This window comes from Cavia porcellus, unplaced genomic scaffold, assembly GCF_034190915.1.
Source record: "Cavia porcellus strain 051 isolate PalLab524CR breed Dunkin Hartley unplaced genomic scaffold, mCavPor4.1 scaffold_37, whole genome shotgun sequence".
Lineage (NCBI taxonomy): Eukaryota > Metazoa > Chordata > Mammalia > Rodentia > Caviidae > Cavia > Cavia porcellus.
Genome location: NW_026947520.1, coordinates 9,240,658 through 9,264,720, shown reverse-complemented (window position 1 = coordinate 9,264,720; position 24,063 = coordinate 9,240,658). Strand labels below are relative to the sequence as shown.

Here is a 24,063-nt window from a genome sequence, read left to right as displayed (position 1 = left end):
AGTGTGTTTTGTAGCTGCTGAGTGCTGAGACCATTCCTAACGGAGGAATGACATCATTGCAATCAATCCAAGAAGGACTGGAACGTGCACCTGTTACCTGAGAGCTGCCTGTGCAATATAAGCTGAGCGGGAGTTCTCTAATATGAGCTCTTGTTCCCATCACTGCAATAACGGCCAGCCAGGACCCTCAGGAGAGCATTCTTCCCTTCCCAGGGAAGAACAGTCACATAAAGAGACACTTTTGACCCCAGGAGTCAAGGGGAAACATCTGATTCATAGCACGGTTGCCTATGCAAACTCGCCATGATTACTTGAATTTATCTGCAGCTCACACACCAATCAGACTACGTATTCTTATTTTCTGATGGACAGTGCTGTGTGTCTCATTGGCAATGGACTGACGTCTCTCCCCCTAAGCATGGCATTATTTAAAAAAATTTTTTTTTTCTCTACAAGCAGCATCAACGTGCTGACCTCTGGGCGATGGACAGAGCTCACTGTGGATCCCACACGTGTTTTAAAACCAGGTGTTTTGGGCTGGAGGTTTAGCTCAGCGGCATAAGTGCCTGCCTTGCAAGTGGGCAGTCGTGAGTTCGATCCCCGGTACCGATAAAAAGGAAAAACACACACACAAAAAAAAAAAAAAAAACCAGGTGTTTTGATAGCTCAGACACCCATTAAAACTCTGGTTCATGGGGGTCACTTTCTGTATTCCGTGGCAGAAATAAGCTTCCTTCTGACGGACCATGTTTCTGCAGTCCTGTTAAACAGCAGTTTTCCTCAGCAGTATGATTTATTACCTGCTTGTAGGAATATATATATATACTGTTTCCTACAGTATATAGGAAGAAAGAGAAAAGTTATATGCATTTGAAGGAAACTAAGTTTGCAGACTATACTTTGTTCTCCTTGAGTTAAAAAGTTTGCTTTTAAGAAGAAAAAAAATTATGAGACTAGAAATTCTTTTTAAATACTTGTATTGCTGTATATTACTTTGAGAGCCCTGGGTTTCGCGGTGGTATTGTCGTACGTGCGGATAATAGTTTAGGGCTGCATCCGCCCTCCGATCACCATCCGTACACGCTTTCTTTTTTCCCTTCCTCTTGGCTAACAGTTTCCACTCTAATTTGCTGTCATCTTTATGGCTTATGATGCCACATATAAAGGAAAACATGCCCTATTTATCTTGCTGAGTCCGGTTTCTTTTCTTTGATGGGACCTCTAGTTCCATCCATTTTGAATCTCATTTTTTTAAAATTAAATTTCTCCCAATGATCATGAGCATTTTAGCTATCATGTACTAATCAGAAAGCAGCACATTTGTCACCTCTGTTCTTAAATCGTGTATGGAATTTTGTTTCTGTCTGGGGACTAAAAGCAGATGTAAGAACCAAAGGTGCAGATAGGGTCCCAGAAAAGTGGGGGTCCCCTTGCTCTGGAGGAGTCAGAAGAGACGATCTCCTCTCCTGAATTCTCACTGTCACTATGGGGCGCTTCTGATGTTCTAACTGTCATTTCTGCCGGATTCCTCCCCTCCCTTCTGATTTCCTCCCATCCCGGTCAGCATCTCACATGCCTGAGCCTGGGGTCTTTCTCTAACAGCTTCTGCAAAGAACGAAGCACACGGCGTACCACTGCGGGATAGAAACAGTCTTTCAGCTGCGTCCGAAAGCAACAGTTTCTACCACGTTGCTTCTCTTCCTGCTGGTGGCTAACCGGATGTAGCTTGGTGCAGGAGCTGAGTCCGTCTTGTGGTCTTATTTTCAACAATTGAAGCTAGGATATTTTCAGTCTGTGGATGTCTGTGGGGGGCGCATGATGCCTAGGGAGGGCTGAGGCCAGAGAAGTTCTAAGCGACGGGGCCAGTAACGACATCGTGGATTTTTTTTAGTGATGCCAACATGTAAACTACAGAAAAGAACATTTCAGGGCCCTGGGAGCCCTGGCTCACCTAAGTTACAGAACCGTGCTAAGCGCCAAGTCCGGCACCTGGTCCTAAGAAATGGCCGGGATGCCTTGCTGTTAACCAGAGACTGAAGAGCCCCAAGTTTAATGCTATAAATCACTCAAAATAGTTCTCTGCCCCTCCCTTCAATGACAGTAGCCTATTGGCAGCTTATTTTGCTCCTTGCTGATCGGACATGTCTGTTTGCAGACTGGAAAGTTTTCCTCCTCTGTCTAGCCAGATGACCGGTAGTAGACGGCGTCTGTGTTCCTTTGGGAATGGTCATTCCATTCATAGGACGTATTCATTTGAATTGAGAAACTCTCTTTGACATCTGTCTGGCTCAAGGTGTCCCATCCTGTACGGTATCTTTCTTCATCCAGACTCTCAGGTGCTTTTCAGCCAACCACGAACTCACAGATAAAGCATTGCTTTTGGAAAAATAGCAATCTGCGAAGCAGATATGGAAGAAGTGGTCAGAAGGGTGAATGCTAAATTGTCTATGGAATCCTCTGGCCTCTTATGGGTCACCTCAGATAAATTCCTTGCACAGTCAGACCCCAGGCTCCTCTGCTCAACAATATAACAATAGCCCCTCAAGTCAGGGTGCATGCGGGGATGTAAAGAGTTACTGCACGAACACAGCCACAATCCACAATCAGTACCCGGTGCCTGGTCAGCCTGGGTTTATCTTTTCCGTGCGCCTTACTAGAATGAGACCCTGTAGCTTTCTCGTTTGCTGGGAGGATGTTTTCAGACAATCATGATGTGTATGGTTGATTCAGTGGCTGATTTATCATGCAGGATCATAGACGGACGGGACCTGATGCCCCTGCTACAAGGGAAAAGCCAGCGCTCCGCCCACGAGTTTCTCTTCCACTACTGCAATGCCCACCTGAATGCTGTGCGCTGGCACCCACCACACAGTGAGTACCAAGACTTTTCTGTGTTTCTTATGCTTTTTGCAGTGTCTGTGCCATGCGGAGAGATGAAATTGCAAGAGCACTTGTTCTATAGAGGCTGCTGGATGCTTAAGACTGTGAATGTCCCTTGCTTGATTCGCTCTCCTTTCTCTCCTCGAAGTTGGTTGTGCATCCTTCCCTGGACCCTCCTGCAAGGCCACCTCCTCTGCCTATCTATAGACCAGTCTCTTATCGCACTGTGAGAGAATAAATAAATAAACGCATGAATGGACGAACGATGTCATGTAAATGTGAGCCTGACTTCCTTTGCCCAGCTTTGAACGCGGTGGACCATGAGCTGTTAAATCTGTATTTCATCCTGCCGCAAGTATAGTTGATAGCTTTAGATCACTAAAGCAAACAAAATTGAAAACGCATGGATGTTATCGTGCTTCACAGACCAATGTCCTTTCCATCACGTGCTGTGTCAGTAACAAGTTCTAACTTGCTTTTCCTGACGTCTGTGGCAGGTGTAACAAACATACGCATGGGCACGTCAGCATGCTGCCATCCTTGGTGCGACCCGAGCTCTCCTTTACATCCTAGAAACTTGGAATGACAATCATGTTCCTATCCCTAGGGTGCCTAGGAGTCCGTGGAAGTGCTGCATTTTACACAGTTTTGCACATTTCTGAGGTGGATGTTGAGTTTGGATTTAAAATACCTTCTGCGGAGTTTAGGTCCAAGAAACTAGTCTCTCGTGGAGGATTTGATAATTCCTAGCTGTCAGCTCCCACCTAAATTCAGGGTATTTCCCACCTAAATTCAGGGTATTTCCTTGCTGTATGTGCTAGAAGACAAAATTCACACATGGCTTTGGGGTGCTGCCAATTAGACCTGCAGTGATTTTATGAATGTATCTTACCTCTGGATTCACAGTTCAATAGGAGTACAGTTTTTCCAGGTCACCTTATAGCATTTGGATCTGAATCTTCTAGTCAATGGAATTTCCCAACTTCATTTCATATGGAGCCTAAAGGATTGTATGAGCAAAGAGCCAGAGGCCCCTGGGGTTTGAAGAAGTGCGACATCTTGTCTTGAACTTTGCAGAATGGCATTTTAAGACAGCCCACCCCTTTCCCCCTTAGAAAACCCATAAAGAACTTACACGATCAAGAGGTGGAGAGAAGCATCCTGGGGAGAGACAAAAAGAGAAAATAGAAATAAGTGAGATAAACGAGACCCAGTGTCTGTTAGGAACCTACCCCTGGGGTAAAGTTTGCAAAACATTTTAGTGCAATTCCTTAAACTCTTACGCCTTGAACCAGCCAAAGAAAAATATGAAGCACAGCATCTCAAGGCTAGACTTGTATATATGTAGCAAAGCCAATTCAATATACTGTGGATTTTATGAATATCTGATATCTTTTTCAGATTATATCTGAAACTCAGACATGTCTTGGTTTGCACGCGTGGCTTGGTGTTTAGTTATTTAGTATTCTATCTAGTCATCTTTTTCTACAAATATTTATTAAGCAAGTGCAGTGTAGAATGTACCGTGTTCCCCCAGGCATCTGTCAGGGAGAAGATGAGACAAAACTATCCACCCAGAAGTTGTTTACATTCCAGGGCATTCCCCGCTGAGAAATGTGCAGAGAACTAGGAATCTAGAATGCAGAAGGAGGAGGTGACTGTCTTGCGTATTCTGCTTTCTGTCAACTGGAGAAAAGAGAAATGATGCTAAGACTTGTTGAATGTTTCATCTTAGACCTGCTTTGGTAGGAGTTTGTCAGTGATCGTTAGATGATGCAGACACTTTGCATAAGTTGTAAGCATGACAGAGGGTTATCACTTGTCTTCAGAGTACTCTATAATGAAAGCATAGAAATGTAGGATGAGGGTTTAGTATCAGGCAATGCAAGAGTGGAACCAGCTTCTGTTTATTCTGCAATCCCGACAGCTAGTTGTAAAGCATTCTGTGTGTACTTAGCCATGCTGAGAGTTTTTGCAGTGCAGCAATTGGGAAGCAGGCTTTATTTCTTCCTCAAAAAGAGACATGAAGAGTACAGTACTTCCTGGCCACCAGAAAACTCCCAACTCTCTGCAAATACTTTGCAGATCCAATTACCATCTGTCCTGATTGGTTGGAGGCTTAAGTCTTACAATTCCAGACTCATTAAATATGAATTTCCAAAGCATGCTGAGCTAAAATTTCATTTCTGCTCTTTTAAGATCAGATTTTAATTTTATATACAATGTTTTTAAATTTTATATACAATCTCTTCTCTATATGTCTCAGCTAATTGAATGACTTAATTGAATGCTCTAATATTATTATTCCTGTTACATTCTAAAAGAACTCGCACAACAATAGCTGTAACCAGAATAAGTTGTTTTGCATTACAATGCAAATTGTGAGTTAAACATTAGCTATTCACACTGCATTAAAAACTTGTTTTAAGGAATTATGATACAATATCACTGTTCCCATTACATTTTAAAAAAACTCACAGACCACTTGTTGTAACCCCGGGTAACTTCTTTGCATTAAAATGGAAATTTTGAATTAAACATTTACTTTACAATGTATTAAAAATTGTTTCTTTAAACCTAGCGGTATAAATCACTGCTGAGACTTGCTGTTTGATGCATGTTGAAAATTGTCCCTTTAAATTTTGATGTCGGGACCAATGTTGTTAAAAACAACCCAATTTCGACTTAAGTTATATAAGGCTGAAATTTGTCTTCAGAGTAGGTCAGTAACCTGGCTGTGGGATTTTCTCTTTTCCCGTCTTTATCAGTACGTATAGGCTGTTACAAATTAATGGATTTCACTTTGGCAGATTCATATGGGTACATAACATGTATTACACCCTCACATGACCTCTCAGGCCCTGCCACCCCCTTTAGCCTCACATGTTGGGGTATACAATGTGTGTAATATGTTTTAATCACATGCATGGCTCTTGGCCTGCCCTTCCATCCCCTCCCCCTTCTTCCCTTCCTCTTGTCTATTAATGAAGACAGTTGGCATTGAGCCACGTCATGTTTTGCTCAGGGATGGAATGCGTGTGCATGAGTGTTCCCCTAATAGTACAGCATGGGATTTAGCAAACACAGCCATCCCAGGATTCATTCCCTCCTCAATGAGCTGTATTACCAAAGGTCCATGGATACCAGGCAACAACTGTCTGGAAGGCTGCTCAAGGTCCATTTACTATGTGTACCAATGAAGTATCCAGAGGCATCATTGCCATATAGATTATACTGCTTAGCACAAGCATGGCCATCTTGGTTTATCAAAGTTCATTCTACAGTGTTTGTAGACTGGTATCACTAAATACATGGACTTCAGAACATGCAGCCCTGGTTAAAAGATGTGTGGCTGCCATTTAAAGTGTTTTCCACAAACGTGTAGAAAGTTAGCATCGCCTAGGAAAAACATGGCGTTTAATCAAAGTATCATGCATTCCTGAGAAAGAAAGCTCCCGTGGAAGCTACAGAAATTAGTTCAGAAAATGTAGTCTTCCTTTCATCAAATTGGCAGGCTCTCACAAAACCTGCTGCATGTTTGATTCGAGTTTGCTGGAAATGTGGGGTTTTTTTCCTTGTGATTAGAAAAAAAAAATCTTCAAATTACCACGCAAAGCTGTAGGATAATAGAATTCATTCTAAAGGGATGTGGTTGCAGCCAGCTTTCTTGTTCAAAAGAAGAGATAAGCAATTGTTTTTTTAAAAAAAAATCAACATCACACTACCATAGCAGCAAAGAAAAAAACACTTTATGCACTACTTAAAATTCTCATTCAATTAAAAACTTAATTTTGCCTCTATTTGCACCGAATAAAAGCGAGATGCTTCTGAACACCGCTGGCTGTGGGTCCCACATCCTAGCCCGTGTGGAAAGACTGTGCTGATTTTTCCTCTTCATTCATAGTTTGGGTGGCTGCTGTTTCTGTGCGCTTCTGCATCTGATCACCACGAGTAGGCTTTTAAGGATCAGAAATAAAATATCAGAGCTGAATGAATCGGGCTTTAAGTTGGGACAGCGTTTTCACCTTGAAGCTCACTAAGAACATTGTACGGAAGATTTTTTCCTTTCCTACATCCGTCTTCCTTTCATGTTCCCTTGGTTCTTTTTTTTCCATTCCTCCCTCTTAACTCCTTTCTTTCCCTTCCTCCTTCCTTCTATCCTTCCTTCAATTCCCTCTGGCCTCCCTCCCTTCCCTGTCTCACCTTCGCTACCACTTTCCTCTCCTGCTTCATTTATTCTAGTCCAATCCATGCTGCGTTGCTGCAAGCCTGTGCCTTTAACCTATGCACCCACCCGTGCTTTTCTGTGCTCGCTGAGCTCAGTGGCAGTGAACACACAATCATAGCGACTCAAGATGAGTTTGTTGCAAGAAGGAAACACTGTGCTTTGGTGACCCAGGAGAAGGAGTGCCTTAGGAAATTAGAAGTGGTGTGCATGAGCTTATACAAATTGTATTTATTTTATGTTGTTGTTATTTAGACATCCACTAACAGGCTTCATCCCCCAACCATTCTTTCTCTTTCGTGGGGAGGAAAAAGCACTCCTGAATTAGTTTTGTTCTCTCCAGGAGAATCTGTGAAATGTATTTTCACATGAAATGGCACGTTACTGTACAAAACTTGTTAGACACTGTTTGGACTAGAGATTCACTTTGTAGCTAAAGTTTTAATATGTGTAAATGAAGATTAATGTCATGCGTAAAAAACACCGGTCAGTCAATTCCTTTTTTTAGAGAAAACACAGAAAAAAAAGTTAGAAATAATACAGGATTTCAAAAATAACAATAAGAAATCACTAGTTGATAAATTACATCTTGTTATCTTAGAAGTCGCTGCTCAAGTCACAAAATCAAAGCATGAAGTGGACAATCAAACAATGCCAGCACAAACCATTCTTTGGGTGGTTTTTCCCAATGCAATCTTTCTTCTTTATAGAGATAAAGAAAAAAATAGTCCTAATTAAATTTTCTTGACCATCCCGAAGTCTCAGCATCTCTGAATGTCCCAACAGCCTCTTCCTTCTGAGCTCAGCACACGGGCTGTTCTCATTTCTCCAGGCTCACTTCTGACCTTTTTCCTGTTACATTCGCGATCCTACCGTGGCAGGGATTTTGTACGGTCTATTTATGCACAAGGGTCTGTTTGCTTTGCCTTAGACAGGCGTCTATTTCAGTTCCCTCCGTCTGTGTCTGTCCCCCACCTGATTTACTTTCATCAGCTGTCAGAGCTGGGATTTTCTTCAAAGATGTTTCCTATCCAGCCTGGGCGTGTGTTACTGACTGTTTCTGTCTGCCTTTTCTTCGTGTCTTCTCCACAAGAAAATGTTTCCTAGGTGGTGCTGGCACATTTTCTTTGTTAATCTCTTACACACTTGACTTTGTCATCCACCTCGTGTGGCTACTGTCTGTTGAAGACCTGCTTGACGACAGGAAAACTTGCTTTCTCTGCCTCTGCGCTGTCTGCCAGATGCTTGCTCCGCACTTTGCTATGGAAATTTCACTCAATCCTTTTCATTAAAAGAGGCTGTGAGGATGGTAGTGGCAGATGTGACTCTAATAGAAAACAAAACAGTGTTGAACAAGAACAATAAAGAAGCTTTATCTGGGTGTTGTGAGACATGAATGTTCCACAGTCTCACGGTTTCAAAATCCTCGCAGCTGCTTCTCTACCACCCACAACCTCATCTTGCAGGTTGGTACTTGTGTCAGACCTGAAGGTCATAGGATGGCTTGATGGATGGATGGATGGATGGATGGATGGATGGATGGATGAGTGGATGAGTGAGTAGATGGGTGGATGGATGGATGGGTGTGTAGATGGCTTGATGGATGGATGGATGAGTGGATGAGTGAGTAGATGGGTGGATGGATGGATGGATGCGTGGATTGTGGGATGGATGTGTGGATAGGTTGTGGATGGGGAGATGGATGAATGGATGGATGGGTGGATGGATGGATTGGATGGATAGATGGGTGGGTGGATAAATGGATAGATGGGTGGATGGATGGATGGATGCGTGGATTGTGGGATGGATGTGTGGATAGGTTGTGGATGGGGAGATGGATGAATGGATGGATGGGTGGATGGATGGATTGGATGGATAGATGGGTGGGTGGATAAATGGATAGATGAGTGGGTGGATAGATGGATGGGTGGACAGATGGATGGATGTGTTGATGGATGGATGGATGGATGGATGTGTTGATGGATGGATGTGTTGATAGATGGATGGATGTGTGGATGGATGGATTGGTGAATGAGTGGGTGGATGGATGGATGGACAGATGGTTGGATGAATGGGTTGACAGATGGATGTGTGGATGGATGGATGGATGGATGGATGTGTGGATATATATATGGATGGATGGATGTGTGGATGAATAGATGGATGGACATGTGAGTGGAAGGGTGGATGGATGGGTTGATGGATGGATGGATATGTGGATGGATGAATGGATGGATGGATGGATGGATGGATGGATAAGGTATCAAGAAAAAGGTGCATGTATCAGGCAAATTTCTGTCACTGTGACCAGATACTTGAGAAAAACAACTTGAAGGAAGTCAAGTTTATTTTGGTTTGTTTCAGAGGCCCCCAGCCCCTGCTCTGCTACCTCCATTGCAGGAATATGATAGTAGGGAGTGACAGAGGAATGCTGATCACCCTCTGCGAGCCAGGAAGGGAAGAGAAAGAGATAAAGACCAGGGATAAAATATAGTCACCACGCTCACATCCCCACGAACTGCTTCCTCTAGCGAGGTTCTCTCTCCTCAGTTTTCACCATCTCCCATCAGTGCCATCAACTTTGAATCCATCAGTGGGTTAATCCACTGGTATGTTTAAAATCCTCATGACCCAATCACCTCTCAAAGCCCCTTCCCCTGAAGACTGTAGACTGTGGCTCAAGAGTTTAACACAGGCACCTCTGGAAGACATTTCAGATCTAAACCATCATGCGTGCCACCCATCTCCCAAGAAAGTTATCTATACTCTCCACTTAAGGCCCACTGACCGGAAGTTGATCACCTCTGCATACCTCTGGCTTCCAAAACAGCCAGGAAGTGGAGCCTTAGCCACAAATACTCCTGAAGAAGCAGCTAGCAATCTCTCTGGATGTTAATTGTCCTACTAGCAGACAGGTGACAAAGCCCCAGGAAGTCATGTAGCTGCCCTGTGGTGACAGATCTGCAGCCAACAAATCCTGATTTTAGACTTTGTGCTCCATTCTTTGCAACATCTTTATCTAACGCTATATGCGCTGCAGTACACAGTCACAAAAGATCTGCCTTACCACGTGCCTGGGCATCTCTACTCCTCCCTAGACTCTTCCTGGGTCCATCCATCCTCTCTTATTCCCTTAGAGGAGAAGATGTCCTGTGGGTCTCAGCCCTGGTCATCCTTGCTCTGGCTCTCTCATTCCTGGCTACCACCTCCGAGCTGCCCCCATTCCTGCCTTTGCATCTCTCCATGGACTTTCTTTCCTGAAGCTCAGTCTGTGCATCTCTGCCAATCGCCCACAAACTGATACTAGGACACCCCCAGGTCAATGCCTTTGCAAGCTCTCCAGCTCCTTTGCTCCCATCTCTATCATCACCAGTTGCCATTCCACAGTACCTGCAGACAACCTGGGGCTGAGGTCGCAAGCTGTCTGGAGGACCTGTGTGGTTTTAGGCAGGATGTCTGGTAGCCCCCAAGGATCACAGTAGGATGCACTGGATTTCCAATTTTCCTTTGCCAGATTTCCCGAAGACCACCGTATTCTTTCCTTTCTTTGAGTGCCTCTTATTCAGGACTACCTTCATTTTTCATCTTCATACCTATCACATTTTTATTGATCCTCTATTATATGCAAGATGCTACCCATTGGAGAGGTATGGGAGGTCCAGTGTTTGTACTCAGAGAAATGGAGACTGACCTCAGTGCCAAGTGAGTGTGGAGGACTCATGAGAGGGACAGGAGGATCCTGGTGATTTAAAAGTGTTCTTGAGGAAGAATTGTGGTGGCTTCTTGAGAGATGGGTGGGATATTTATATCCACAAGCAAACACAGGAAAGCGACATGTCTCATGAGCATCACATGCCCGTTTTTTACGGAGTTACATAGCTCTGCCTTACAATATGCAAAACCAGGATTTGGTGGAAAGCAGTGTTTTGTGCTTGGATCCTCCAGCATCCCTGAGAAGAGCTTGGATTATTGCCACATCTTTCTGGCTTTAAACAAAAGACTTTTAGCCATAGCCTGGAGCTATGTGTTCTTCCAGCAAGGTCTCAGGTCATGATTTCTGATGTAGCCAACTGCATTCGAATGCTGGCAGAAGCTGGAGGAACTTTATCTATGAAGTGTTAGCCCAGAGCAGACTAGTTAGGACAGGGATGTCGTTATTATCAAAGTGAGCCTTGCTGTCCCTGGGGTTGGTTAGAAGGCTCAGGCACGTGACATTTTGGTATCATTCCAATGCATTCCATTTTGGTATGTATTGAGTTAGAGGACCCTGGTCATCTTGGGTGATTCCAGGTGATCTTGGGGTTGTTGGCTTGGGGTGTTTTGTCTGAGGATGGGGAAAGGCAGTGAGATTTTTGAGGCAGGAGAAAGTCAGTCCTGATAGGCTGTGGAACATGGGATGAAGGTGATTATGGGGTCCCATGGTGTGGTTCCTCACAGTGATAAGAGGCTGGCATTTGAAATGGAAATGGAAGAGCTCCAAGACCACAAGAATATATGGAAAAATATGTCTTGGGGTGGCAGCAGATTTAGGATCAGATGGAGGTTCTAGTGTTCCTGTTCTGATTGCCAGTAGCTCCATGTCCCCCAATACTTCCCAAGTCACTTCTCCTATGTGTCCCTCCCTCTCCCCACACCCTGTGAACTTGACCCAAAGGAAGAAAGGAGGTGACCCCTTCGAGAAGTAACACATGCAGCCATGAAATGGAGAGCTGGGACTGCAACCTTAACCTAGGCAGCTAGAGTTGAATCAGCAAGAAACAGGAACAACTCCCGAAGCATGGCACCCTTCCAGACTGACCCAGCAGAAAAGGAGATGCCAGTCTCAGATGCAGAACCTCCAGGATGGCAACTGGAAGTGAGCATGTGCCCAGACTGGATCTGAGGCAGGAGTGAGCCGGGGAGGGCGGCGGGGGGGGGGGGTCTAAGATGCACAGGAAGGCTCTTCCTGGGTCCTCAAGGTAGGGGTGGGTGCTTGGGGTAGACTGGGGAAGGAAGCACAAAGTGCAGCCTGGGAGAGGTCAGCTGTACCCCCAGGAGGAGCCCTCTGGCCAAATCAGACTTGCCCACCCTTCAGCAGTTTCTCTGTCTCTCTCTCTCTCTCTCTCTCTCTCTCTCTCTCTCTCTCTCTCTCCCTCTCCCTCCCATTGCATCTGGCAGGCAGGTCGGCAGGCAGATGTGACTGTGGAATGACCATCCCACACTTCCTGTGTCCCTCTGGGGACACAGGAATGGACCTGCTGGCTGTCCAGGAGCCCTAACACCATCTCCTCCTCCAGGAGCTCACATTGGAGCAAGCTTACCCAGAGCCCTGATTCACGCCTTCTGTGCACAGCCCTCCGGAGCCCTGGGAAGCTCAGGCTGTCACAGTGTGCATCCATCGGAGCCTGCAGCCCCAGCTCCCCGCTTGCAGAGCGCTTAGGTTGGAGTGGAATTCGCAGCTTTGAGAGCAGGAAGAAGAGGGAGCTCCTGCTTCTTTCCGACTCTAAGAACAGCTGCTCAGTAGCTGCAAAGGGCAGACAGGGACAGCCAGGCATCCCATGGCTTCTGAAGGAACTCTGTTCCCCAGAAAGCCAGCAGGATGACACGCACACTCTTGTCACTGACACAAAACCTCTGAAGGTCACCGAGTGCCATTTGTTTTCAAGACTGCTGGAGGTAGCAGCCCCAGGTCTGGTGTCACCCTGACCTTCTCTGGGAGCCTCAGATGCCCTGAGCCTATCTCCAGCAACCTGGACACCCCGTGCCTCTCTGCCCCAAATTGCCAGCCGCTCCTCAGGAACACTGGGTGCACCCACCCACTGCAGACCAAAAGCATGACTTGCTCACCCTGTCTCCCAGCCTCTGCCAGGCAGTAAATTGAATGCCACACAGGGAAGAAGTGGTCCCTGTGCGTGAAGCTGAGGGGGACCAGGGGCTGCAGGAGCACCACACCCACACGCCAGCGACCAGCTTTCAGTGAATCCCAAGCCTTTCTGTGGTGTCTGCATCCAGCATCACAAGATAGCTGCAGTTTCATGGGGAAGGTGTCAGAGGGCCTTAAAAAGGGGTGGGCTGCCTGCCCTTGGAGAGGCAGTGTGCACTTCGGGTAAGAAGTCTTAAGGGTCCTGAGAAGGTGCGCTCACATTGTCTACCTCTTTCCAATGGTGGTAGGCATTTTAATTCTGCTTGTATCTGTCACCTCTTCCATGTTCTCTCTCCCTGCCTTCCTCCCCTCCCCTCCCCTCCCCCACTCACTCCCCTCCCCCTCTCCCTGTCTCCTCCCCCCTCCCCCACTCACTCCCCTCTCCCTCTGTCTCCTCCCCCCTCCCCCACTCACTCCCCTTCCCCTCTCCCTGTCTCCTCCCCCCTCCCCCACTCACTCCCCTCCCCCTCTCCCTCCCTTCTCCTCTCTCTTTCTCTTAGAAATTAACCCCAGGGCTTTTTCACCCCCACCCCTTCTTTCATATTGTTCTAAGATGGGATCTCTCACTCTCTTTCTCACTCTGTCTCTCTCTCTCTCACTCTCTCTGTCTCCAAGTTGTCCAGGCTGGGCTGGAATTTGTGATCTTTCTGCCTCAGCCTCCCAGAAGGCTGCTAGGCTGATAGGGATGACACCGCATCCCATAGAATAATCCTTCAGAAATTCATGACTTTGTCGGGCACACAGACATGCATTTGTTATCTCAGAGTGACTTACTTGTTTATGTGTACTTTACTTTTCCTAAGAAATGGCAGCATTGGGGGAGGGGCAGGGTCCGTGGAAGACAGAACTTAATTTTACCAACTAACTGTCCTACTCGGACGTTGATGAATTCACCTAATTTGGAGCTTCTGACAGCTTTATGAAGGTTTAATTTGCATGCTGTAAAACACCAATTCCAAGACTTTTAATATGTGTGCCAGGCTGTGCAACCCTAACCACCATCTAATTCTAGAACATTTGTTCCCACCCCAGGAGTATCCTTCTTGTTACCCATTTGCAGCCCTCCACCCACTACCTCTAACCTCATTTAATTCTGGATTTGACGTCCTTGACTTTTTTCCCCAACGCTCACAGTACAGTGTCAGCTGAGGTTCTAGCATATTCCAAATGACCTGTGGTGATGTTATTGTATGTTCCTCTGTGCCTGGCTCTATCCTGTTTTAGGACCTGTGAGGTTTGCACCTACCTCTTCCCTTGCTTTTTGTTTTGAACAGAAATAGAGGTGGCAAGCTCACCAAGAGATTGGCTAGCAGAAGATACCAGAGCCAGATGCTTCTGTGTCTAACTTGGTAGAGTGCATGCTTTCCAAATTCAAGCCACAGAATTTATGCTAGGACATAGGAGAGCTGGGCAGGAGAGTTCGCCTCATTTGCTCCTTCTTTATTTGGCAACTTTCCATCACCTGATCACTTAGGAATTGGGAAAAAAGAGAGAGAAAAACAGAAGGAAATGGAACAGAAAGAGATGTGGGAGGGGCAGTGGAGGGGGAGGGGAGAGAGGGGGAGAGGAAGAGGAGGAGAAGAGAGGGGAGAGACATTCTCTGAATGAAACCCAAATGCTGTGGTTTTTGTGTTCAGCCTTGGCTCAGGCTAACTGCTCAGTTCGTTTCGTCTCATCCCTTTGGTTCTTCTGGTGATCAGATAGCCACAGACCATGTGTCCCTCCTCTGCAGTGATGGGCACAGAAGTGTTTTGTTTCCATACTGTTTGGGATCTGAGGGTCCTGTATTTGCACAAGGATCATGAGGTATCTTGGGCAAGGGATCTGAGAGTGAACCGGAAATTCACTTGCTTCCTGTAAACCTTACACAGCCAACAGGCATGCGTTTGGTGCCTGTGAGTTTTGATTGTTGGGGGCATTGTTTATGTCAAGACCGGGAAGTTTTGGGGTTAGCCCATTTTTGGTTTGAGGTTTGCAGATGAGGGACATTTGTCCTGCATCATTTTTACATTGTCCCTCTCTCCCTTTCAAGCCTGGGAGGTGGCCAGGAAGGAGGCATGCCCCATCCACAGTTGAATAATCCATGCTTACCTTTCTTGAAGCGCCACCTAGAAAGACTTTCTGCTTGTAGCTAGCATACAATGTGTGATCAAAATTCACAGTGGACGTGTAGATTTGAAGCCTGTAGACAGTAAAAGACACGTTGTGATTAATCCCCCTCAAAACCTTTTCCCTTCAGCGTTCTAGCCACTTTCTGAAGCAGCTCTGAATCCTCCTTCCTGATAGGCTTGAGTTGAGCAGGTTTCACTACCTTGATGTCTCAAATTGATTTTTTGGCATTGACATTTCGGGGTCGTTGTGACTTTGGGGAAGACCCAAAGGTGGTTCTGTGCCAGATCTGGTGAATAAGATAGGTAAAAGCACAGTATCCTGTTTTCGAAGCTTGCTTTTGTGTTGGATAGCACTCAGTGCCATTCATTGTGTCTCTGATCACAGTGTGTAGGATGCTCATGCAAGAGGACTTGCAGAACTGCTGCAGAAGTTACCAAGAGTGATGAGACAAATTGCGTGCAAAGAAAGTAGGCAGATTGCGAGAGGGCTTCTTGGCAATGCCGTCTCTCACTGTAACAAGCTGTTCCTAAATTTTAACATTCAGTGTAAGTCTACAGCATATGGAAGGATGCTTTTTAGTGATACGCTCTCTGTATTTTGAACAACAGGCAAGTCCATCTGGAAAACCTTTTACTTCACACCCAACTTCACTCCGGAGGGTGCCAATGGCTGCTTTGCCACACATGTGTGTTTATGTTTCGGAAAGCACATCACCCATCACGACCCGCCTTTGCTGTTCGACCTTTCCAGCGATCCACAGGAGACAAAGCCACTGACGCCGGCCACAGAGCCCCGTTACCATGACATCCTCCGAGCCATGCAGGCAGCGGCAGACGACCACACCAGGAGCCTGCAGAAAGTCCCCAACCAGCTGTCTATGTGGAACTTTTTCTGGAAACCGTGGCTCCAGCTCTGCTGCCCCTCGGCCTCCTCTTCACTGTCTTGTCAGTGTGACCGAGAAAAACAGGGTCAAAGCATGAGCAATTAGCCATGAGCTGCTCTGTGTCTGGAGACCGGAAGCACGCATGTGGCTGGGTTCCCCATCTTCATCGCCGATGCTGTGTCTTACCTTGCTACCTTGGAAATGTACCCATTGCTTGTCCTATCCCTGGAAGTCATGAACGCGGGACATCCGTGCTCACCTAGCTGGGGGATTGCTTCCAGCGTCTGCAAGAGAACAGTGATCAACAGATATCTTCCGCAGCCATGTTCTTTGGTCTTGGTGTCAGCTGAGTGGATGTGACATTCATTTCTTATTGCAGACAAGGCGGGGCAAGTTCAAGGGTGACTTCATCCGTCCTCCCACTGAGGGGATAAGATGTCATTTCTCTTTAAGTTGTTCTGGAACCTGAAAAACTAACCAGCACAGTGGCGCAGAGATGGTCACATTCCCAGACTTTAGTAGATGCTAATGTATTCAGCTTTGTAACAAATGAAGGCCCGGCCTCTTTCCCGTTCAAGGAGGATGGCATGTTCCTATTTGATTATAGGAAGTTAACTCAGTATTATTGTTATCGCAACACGTATTAAATGCTTTTCACCACATAGATAGAAGCACAGATACACGGATATACGTACGTACACAGTTTGTTTTCTTGAGAAGGTTAAGATGGGTGGGGAATCTCAGTGTTCATTACTAGTTAAGTAAAAGCAATGAAAGCTCCCCAATAAATTTGGGCAGTGAACCTATTGCCAAATCTTTCAACCAAAGTAAGCCCAAGACAGAGCCCTCCTGAACTTACTTCTAGTATATCACCCGTAGTATATGTCACTCTCCTATTTTGCTTTTTGGTGAGTGAGACTGGGAATTACAAGGAAATTGGAGGCTGCTACCTTCCCAGGAATACCTTGGAACATAATTCAGAATTACTAACATGGAAACCATATGTTATCTGGGGTCCACATGGCGTGGGGCACATGTCAGCCATGATTTATCAGCATGAAAGAGATTATCTTGACTTCAAGGCATGAACCGATGAGGAGAAATCAGTAGGTAATGTTGGTACCTTCTTGTGGTTTTTGTTTTTAGTCCCCGGGTGGAAGAACTTGACTTTGGGATCAACCATGAGATGTGTGATTTTGTGTTAATACCACTTCTCCCAAACCTCAGTACTTTTGGGAAAATCGGAACCAGGTCACGTAGGAGATGAATATGGTGATAGATTTCCAAGTCCACCTGGGGTACCATTTCTCCAGCCTGGGAACCGGAAGTGTGGTTACTTCTTTGCACATCCTCTCAGAAAATGATTAATGCCTTTATGGACAAATGGAAACAAGCCAGAGTGCACCAGGATACCGGTCCTCTATCAGTTTGGGGAATGTGTATGGTCATCCTGTTTGCCCAGTATGGACCATGCAGGGAAATGGAGTGGTAGAGGTCTTTTGGCTGATTGGAGAGATATGGATGCCTGTCTTGGGCTTTCTGAAAACTGATCATAATATCATGAATTCCTCCACAAAAAAGCCCCCCAGGAGTCCACAGCATTTCCCCAGTAGCTCTTCTTTTAATTTTTGCTGTTCTTTTTCTGGAAGAGAAACCAAAAAAAGAAAGAAACGGAAGAAATGATGCCAATACCATTGTGTCCCTGGACTTTTTAACACTGCAAAATGAACCAGATTTTTCCTGTTAACGTGCATTTCTTACCCTGGAAATTGTACAAAATATGCTGCTTTGTTGCAGGAAGTATTCTTAACCAAAGACTGGACGGGGATGTTGATGTGTGTGGAGATTATTCCTAAAAAGCATCAAAGAAACCCATGACTTCTAAACTCAGACTTTAGGATGTCATTACTTACTGAAGAAGTCAGTGCAAGCGGACTTTTAGGACACTCTGAAGGGTGTGGGGATGTCTGCTGGGGATTCTGTCACTAGAAGCACTTTTATAGATGATACTGTAGGCCCGTTTGGGTATAGAATTAGATATTTAATGTGTGAGATGTTAAGAGGGCGTGAAACACAATATATACCTCTCTCTGCAAAGGAACTGAGCTTAAAAGTGCCTCAAAGTAACTGAGAGCACTATTACAATTCAGGGCATTTCAGAGTCATGTTGATTTCCAATAACCATAGTGACTATAGATTTCAAACTCTTTACCATCTCAAGGTTTTGCTTTGAATGTATAACAAGAAATTTGATTATTTGGAAGGGAGAGGGGGCAGCCCAGGAGAGGTGTATCAAAGCTTGAAGGCACAGATACTGTTTGTTTTTGTAATTTTGCAGAGCGTTAAGACATGGTTCCATAGTTTCAAAGCTCCCTATTGATATCATTGCTCTGGCTCTGTATTCAACTGTTACTGCATTCTGAAGCTTTGGGCGAGTTCTTCACAAAGAGATTCATATTCCTCATGTTAATGTTGATGCCAAAAGTTAAGCAAACAGCTCAGTCTTGCATACACTGGCATCGTTTTTACCAGTCTTTGGCATTGCAAGAAAAATAAACTTGTAAGTGCCATATGTATTTAAGAGAGAACTTAAAAGAGGAGGCCAATGTTTTAAACTTCCCTGGATGACATGCAATATAGAATGGGCAAAAAACAGTAAGTTTCAAATTTAAAAAAAGCCACATGCACACACACACACACAGGAATAGTGTTTGGCCCATTTCTCAAAAATGCTGCTTTCAGAATGATTGCATCAGATGTAAGGATTCTTAATCACATGCTAATGCAAAGCCGAATAAAATGCTTCTTGCAATTAAAAAGGTTGCCTCCAAATTCTCTGCTTTCCTGTGTGACTCAGTTCTCTAACATGCTGTGTGTTCACCCATTTCCACCAGGATGCTAAGCAATGTGTTTAGCAGCGATTATCAAGTTCCTTCTTTGCTCAGAGAAGAGGTTGAAGCGTGCAAGAGAGTGTAAGAAATACCATGCAAATCACTGCGGAGATTCCACAAAAACCTAAGACTGGAAATTTCATTTGACAGGGGTATTCCATTCCTACGTATCTTCCTGAAAGAGGTCAACACTTCCTATTACACGGATACATGCGCTCCCGTATTTATAGCAGCACAACTCACAGTAACTACATCTTGGAAGCAGCCTCGATGTTCGCCAGCAGATGAATGGGCATGGTGTTTGTACACAGTGGAATACTGCTGTTCCTTAAAGAAGGCCAAACTTGAGAGATTTGTAGGAAAACAGATGCACCTTGAGACCATAATGTGAAGTAACCCGAACACAAGCTTTAAAGTCTAAAAAATGATTTTAAAAGTCTAAAATATTAAAAAAGCAAGATAAAAGATAGGTAATAGGGAGGTGGATCTTTTGCAAATCGGGAGGGAGTCTTGGAGGTGGGGAGACGGGGGAGGGAGGATGGGGGAGGGGGGTTAAAAATTAAGACGTGCTGTGTCCACCTATCAGCACCTCAATCATTAGAGGATAGAACAGAGACAAGTGGATAGAACACAGATAGAGGATGCAACACCCATCAGTCAGATTTATGGGTGCCCCACCATGTTTCATGTTTCATTGCCCTCTTTCTAATTGTTTTCTGCACAACCCCTAACTACAACAATGTCACCTCCTAGATGAGGAATTTTATAACATTAGTTCATTGATTCACTCATTCACTGTGCTGGAGGTTGACTCCAAGACCGCATGAATGCTAAACATACGCGCGGTGCACTGAACTTCCCTCAAGTCCCAGGAAGCCGGTTTTGCAGAGCTGTCCAAGGTACAGTAATGACGGACTACATGGAGTCTAAAGAGGACAGAAGTCACACAGCAGAAGAGGGGAATCATGGGGGACAGCGACTAAAGGAGGTGACCACTTTGGATCATAGCATTATCATTAGTGCAGGGAGAAAGACAACTTCTAAATCTTTTGTGATTGCTTCCCGCACAACTGTCCTGGTGCTGCATATCCCCCACATGTTGCTTCTGCTCAGTTGTGCCAACATTTTAACACAGCTACAGGGAGAGAGCCAGTGTGGGATTCCAGTTTGGAAGGCACATTCACTCTGGCCACCCCACCTTTGTACTCGAGAAGTTATCTTTCTGTAACCTGTCATATCTGACAAGGCACTTGGTGGAACCTCCATCTCTTCCTCCATAGCCATGGATAAGGTGGTTGCTAATGTCACCAGGTTGCAAATGGATGGAAAGAATACATGCACGGTGAATTCTTTCAAAAAAGATTATGAGTGTGTGTCGAGTGAAGTCATTTCTCTTGCCTACATTGGGGAACTTCAGTTCAGTGAAGGTAGATACACCCATGTTTGTAATTCAAGGACACAAGAGCCAGTCAGTATTCCACATCCAGAGTTAGATGACTGGACATGCAAAAAAAAATGTTGCAGAGAAACAAAATAGCTAGGGGTCATCAGAGTCCACCAGAGGTCATCTCCCTAGAATTCCATTCCAATGTGTCTACTGTCCAGTTCTTCCACACTTAGCTCGCAGATTCCAGAAGAGCCTGACCTCTGTTTTGGTCACTGAAGAGAGAACAGGAAAGTGCAGTATGTGTCGTCTAAGCAGAGGCCACATTTTGCAGCCTTCGACCGACCTCACAAGGTTGTTTAAATTTGGAAGCCATACGGTTTCCCGAGAATGACAAAGCAGAACACCTGTTTCGCACCTCTCATAACAAATGCGGTTCAATGTTGCTTTCTTTAAGAAAATTAACATGCCCACACTTGTCACAATGCAGGTGCCATATGGGGCTGCAGATGTTAATGAGGACATCGTGATTCCTGCCGGTCACTAGGTGGGTGCGAATGAAATCACCTCATGACAAAAGTTTAAAAAATGTTGACAGTAAAAATTACCACTTTCTTCACATGCTCCTTTCCCGTGAGTAGATGTCTGCAATGTTCAGACCCATATTATCTCACCTTTAGTTTGCTCATGATTTTGAACCAAATTAATCAGCCAGTGGAAATGTACAACACACAAGCACCCAAGTACACCAGCAACAGGCATAGCTCAGAGAGTCAAGGAGGTGCTGTTGCTTCTAACACCGATATGGATTTATGTCATATCTTTTCCTTCTTTCCTCTAGAGATTTAGCCGTTTGCTGAAGATTTTCTTTCCAGTGGAGGCTTTTGGGATGAAGAAGGTGAGAGACGAATAGAGTTCATGGATTTTGGTAATTCAGGAAATTGAGGATTTGGTGCCATTAAGGTGGGGAGCTTTGGATCACTGTCAAAAGAAAATATATCCTCTCTCATTTAGAGAAAACTGTGTCTCCAGGTTTCTCTGTGGGAGATGTAGTCCAAAGAGGCACTTCAGGATGTTTTGCCAACGCAGTTCTGATTGTAGCACACCTGGGGGTGTGAGGTGTGAATTACCTTGTTCACATTCGTTGGTGAGGATTGGTGATGACTGTGCCATGATAAGAAATACAAGGAAGTATTAAAAAATATTTCTGATTATATCAGATGCTTTAAGGCTAGACACTCTTCCCAGCACTCCATCAATATTCTCTGGTGAATCTTCATCTTCCTCAGCAGGTAAATATCAGCGCATCTATTTTACGTAAGAGGAAGTTGAGCCTAAGAAAATGTGTTGGTCAGCATTTCAGTACTATGACCAAATGCCCGAGGGAAATAAGGTAAAAGGAAGGATCTTGGTTTCAGTCCATGGTCACTTGACCTTGTTGCTTTGAGCCTGTGGTAACCCAGTACATCATGGCAGACTCACATGACAGAAGAGCGGCTGCTGCTCTCCTCATGATGGCCAGGAAGCAAAGAGAAGAGGAACTAGGATCCAGAATCCCCTTCTAGATCATCTGCCCAGTGACTCACTTCCAATAGGCTTTGCCTCTTAAAGTTTCTACCACTTCACACCAGCATGCCAGGCTGAGAACCAAGCCTTCAACATAGGGCTTTTGGGGGAGACTTCAGATCTAACTATAACACAGAATAAGTCAGTTGAAAAGGTTATAACCAAGAGGTGGGTTCAGGACTAAAGCCAGGACTGTCCATTGTGAAGAATTAAATCCTGTCCTGCAACACTTAGCTGCCTCAATAGGCAGGAACGAAAAGGGAGAAGAGCCCTTCAGGGTTATCTTAATGTACTGTGTGAGAAGTGTACTTTTCTGTGGGATAGCATAAACTCCTGGAAGAATAGATAGATGATCATCACAAAATAGAGAGGCCTGGTGGAGAGGGCCTTACTTTAACTTTCCTGTTGCTATAACTGAATAGCACAGGCTGAGTAATTTATTAATAGTTTTGTTTAGCTTATAGTTCCGGAAGCCTCAGATCATGGCCCCAACACCTATTTGGCCTCTGGTGAGGGTCTTCCTCCTGCTTATAACACTGCAAAGAGTATCACGTGGAAAGGCAGAGCAAGTTCTCTACCTTGGTGTCTCATCTCCTTATAAAGCCACCAATGGCATCATGAAAGCTCCACCTTCATGATGTCATCCAATCCAAATTATCTTCCAAGGACCCCATCTCTTAATAACACTGTGGAGCCCGAGGTTTAACCTAGGTCTCAGAGAGAACACACATTTAAAATCATAGCAGGTATTTTTTAAAACTTCTCCTGCAAATAGGAACTGCCATGGGTTTCGTATCAATATAGTAACATGATATGTTGTGCCATTTTGATGCGGATATAATTAAGCAAAATACGGGTCAATCTGTTTGCTCATTTATGATGAATTCCTTTTACTATATACAAAATGACATAGTGAACAATAACTTTTCAATACATGTAATCTGAAAAGGCAAACCTCTTGGTTAAAATGTGCCCCATAAGCATTTATTGAACTCCTAATTCAAGTAGCATGCACAGAAAGGCATTATTAGGGAGATTATCAATGCTGGTCATGAACTAATGATTTTTAAGATAACTGTGATTTTTTTTTTTTTTTTTTTTTGGTTTTGTGAACGAATCTTTCTCACTTGCAGGACCACAGAGCTTGTCCGGCATCAAAGCACCCAGGTGTTCTCCTTCAAAGTCATTTTGACTGAGTAATAAAAAGATGCATTGTATTCCACTATGTATCTGTGGAACACAAAATGCATGCCCCATGGCATGATTTCTCTTGTTTTTCTTCTTGAGTGCCATGAATTAAAAATGTGAGCATTGGTGCAGCTTGGAGAATAGCTAGAAACAACACTCAGAATACAGGGTTGGCGTAGATTTTCCTAAGCAGTGCCAGTGTGTGTGTGTGCATGTGTGTGCATGCAGGCTTGTTGTTTAAAGCATTTCCTCCTTTTCACTGTCTTTCAAAGTAATACATTCGGTGCATATAACCAATACATTTGTATAATAATATGTGCTGTCAATATGATGAAAGATGAATCACCAGTGTTAGCTCCATAATTGGAGAATTGAACCCTACTGATCCTTTCCTCCAACAATCCTCCCACGGTGCAGTTGTTTAAATTATGAACTGTACATGCAGTGTGTCATTTTCTAATACATTTCTAAGCATTTTGCCTCTACTGTAGAGCTCTTAGTTAAATGTTTAATGTAAGGCTATGGTGGCAAACTTGAGAGCAAGTGGAAAAGGAAAAAAATAAAAGAATGAGCTGCATCTGTGTAAGAGGCATTGCACAAAATAGGAAATGACCTGAACAGCTGCCCTTATCATCACACAGATGCTCTGCAGACAGACACTTCGTGGGTTGCCGCCAGGAAAGAGATAACTGTGCCCGTCCCCGCATGAGGAGGTCATATAAAGAAATTGCTCGCAGACATAGTGGAATGGAATATCAAATAAAGTATCTCCATCAGCAAAGGCCTTTGAAAATCCAGTGTGCAAAGAAAAGCTTTCTATGTCCTTCTGAGTATCCCACTTGTATTATCCGGGATGGCTGTGGGGAGGACCCTCATTGTCTAAAAAGAGCAGAAAGAATTAAAGAAAAAAAATAGCCTGGCATTTTTCCAGTTAAAGAAGATTTTTATTATTCTAGGAGACCACCCTTTAATGCTGATGATGCAGGCAATTGCTTTTCAAGAGGGAGAGATTTAAATCTGTTGCACAATGTC

At 44.6% G+C, this 24,063-nt stretch overlaps 1 protein-coding gene across 5 annotated transcripts in view; it reads left to right on the top strand.

The window, feature by feature from the left end:
• LOC100717716 (steryl-sulfatase-like) overlaps positions 1–18,834 on the top strand; it is a 188,675-nt gene extending 169,841 nt beyond the window's left edge. For all 5 annotated transcript variants that reach the window (XM_063243266.1, XM_013145438.3, XM_013145436.3 and 2 more), the window contains 2 exons: positions 2,750–2,871; positions 15,728–18,834. In XM_063243266.1, coding sequence (XP_063099336.1) covers positions 2,750–2,871; positions 15,728–16,107 — 502 coding nt within the window. In that variant the 3' untranslated portion in view covers positions 16,108–18,834. The remainder of the gene's footprint in view (positions 1–2,749; positions 2,872–15,727) is intronic.
• Positions 18,835–24,063: the final 5,229 nt, after the last annotated feature.